The sequence below is a fragment of the Haliaeetus leucocephalus genome, unplaced genomic scaffold (genome assembly GCF_000737465.1).
Source record: "Haliaeetus leucocephalus isolate CR32 unplaced genomic scaffold, Haliaeetus_leucocephalus-4.0 Scaffold339, whole genome shotgun sequence".
In the NCBI taxonomy this organism is placed as follows: domain Eukaryota; kingdom Metazoa; phylum Chordata; class Aves; order Accipitriformes; family Accipitridae; genus Haliaeetus; species Haliaeetus leucocephalus.
The window spans coordinates 24,295,236-24,296,845 of record NW_010972775.1 but is presented as its reverse complement, the minus strand read 5'-3'; the positions used below and the strand labels follow the sequence as shown (position 1 = coordinate 24,296,845).

Genomic DNA, 1,610 nt, shown 5'->3' with positions numbered 1-1,610 from the left:
GGGGGCGGGTTGTGGGGGGAGGGGGGGGGGGGGGGGGGTCTGTTTGGTTTTTTAACCAAATCTATATAGCCAGTAAGAAACACAGACAAGAGGTAAGCTGCACCCAAATTATTCCCCTTACCAAATACCACAAGTTTTTTTAAAGCACCAGCAGTTTCAAAACCACTTATTCTTACCTCTTTGCTTCCTCCAGATGACAAAGGTATTCATAGGCTACATTCTGGCGTCGTCTTTCATCCATTTCTTCTGCTGTTAATCTCTCATTATCCAAGACAGCTGCAAATAGTCAAAACACATTCTCAGGTGGTTGAATATTGAATGTAACTGAACAGGCACATCAAAAATCAGATCCAACCTTTCCCACAGAAACTCATCACAGGTTTTATTTGACTCAAAAAAATGAAGGACCAAGTCTATCTGTTCTTTACAAGCAACAGAAGAGACCCTGTTTCCTTATCCTTCCTTGTCACATAAACTTGCCATCTTCCCTCTTTCTGATTTCTCAATTTGACTGTGATCCAATTTCTTCCATCTTCCAATTTCTCAGAAACAGTCCTTCATTTTCTTATTTTCTTCAAGCTTGGCCTTCCTCTTCCTCAAAAGCACATCAGTGACCTCATGTCCTTCCATCTATCCTCCAATTTTGGCAGTCAAAGATTAAGGAAGAACAATATATATTCACATCATATAATCCCTTCCGTGTCTTTATAGTCCATCTCTAAAAAAGATGGAAATACTACTCACAATCCTCATCTGGAACAGAATCATTCAGATCCACAACGTGCGTGTCATCTTTGGATCAAGCTGAGGACCTACATACGGGTATGTACCTAAATCTTACAGATCCTGTGTGTTTAAAGCCTCAGTGATAAAGCCTGCTCTTTCCACTCTTACAGCTAATACCTCATCTATGTGCGCACATAAAAAAAACCAAAAGAAAACCACAAAAAAACCCACAACTTTTTAGGTTTTATGGACCAACTTGACAAATAGGAAATGTGTCACACCGTTATTAATCAAAGCTTAGCTTACACCTAAAATGCCTTCAATAAAGGCATGCATGTGATGATGTATCAACAACAGCACTTGGGATCAAAGATCTTGGTTCAAACAGCAAAGAAGCCAGTTTAGAGTACCGCAAAAGCATCTTTCTTATTACCCCAACCCCACCCAAAGTTACGAGAGCTGAAAACGGTCCCAAACCACAGGGTAACGCCTACCAGTAAGGAAAAATTCCCTCCCCTCCCAACTCAATCCTTCCTTCTTACTTTAAGCGGAGTGTCCAGCACACAACCCTTCCTCCAGCACTCCACCTGCCGCTGCCCGGTACCTCGGGCGGCACCGCACGGTCTGACCGACTCGCTGACGACACCTCCCATCCGCAGCACCGCGTTTTTCCCCGCTTTTGCTCATTTTTGACGTGATACCGCAGCACAAGCGAGCACGTATCTCGGACACCTTGAGCTAACGCCTCCCTCTCCGCAGCAAGCGTATGACAGGAGGTGGAGGTGACCGATCGGGGCGCGCGCTTCGCCCGGTAAGTCAGGTGTCACCGCCGAAACCCGCGGGACGGAAGGCGGCGGGGACCGCCGCGGCCCCCCGCCCCTCTC

General features: G+C 46.0%; 1 protein-coding gene across 1 annotated transcript in view; it reads right to left on the bottom strand.

Annotated features, from left to right (window-relative positions):
- IQGAP1 (IQ motif containing GTPase activating protein 1) overlaps window positions 1-1,610 on the bottom strand; it is a 75,131-nt gene that overhangs the window by 72,950 nt on the left and 571 nt on the right. The window contains exon 2 of the mRNA XM_010572220.1: window positions 177-276. Coding sequence (XP_010570522.1) covers window positions 177-276 — 100 coding nt within the window. The remainder of the gene's footprint in view (window positions 1-176; window positions 277-1,610) is intronic.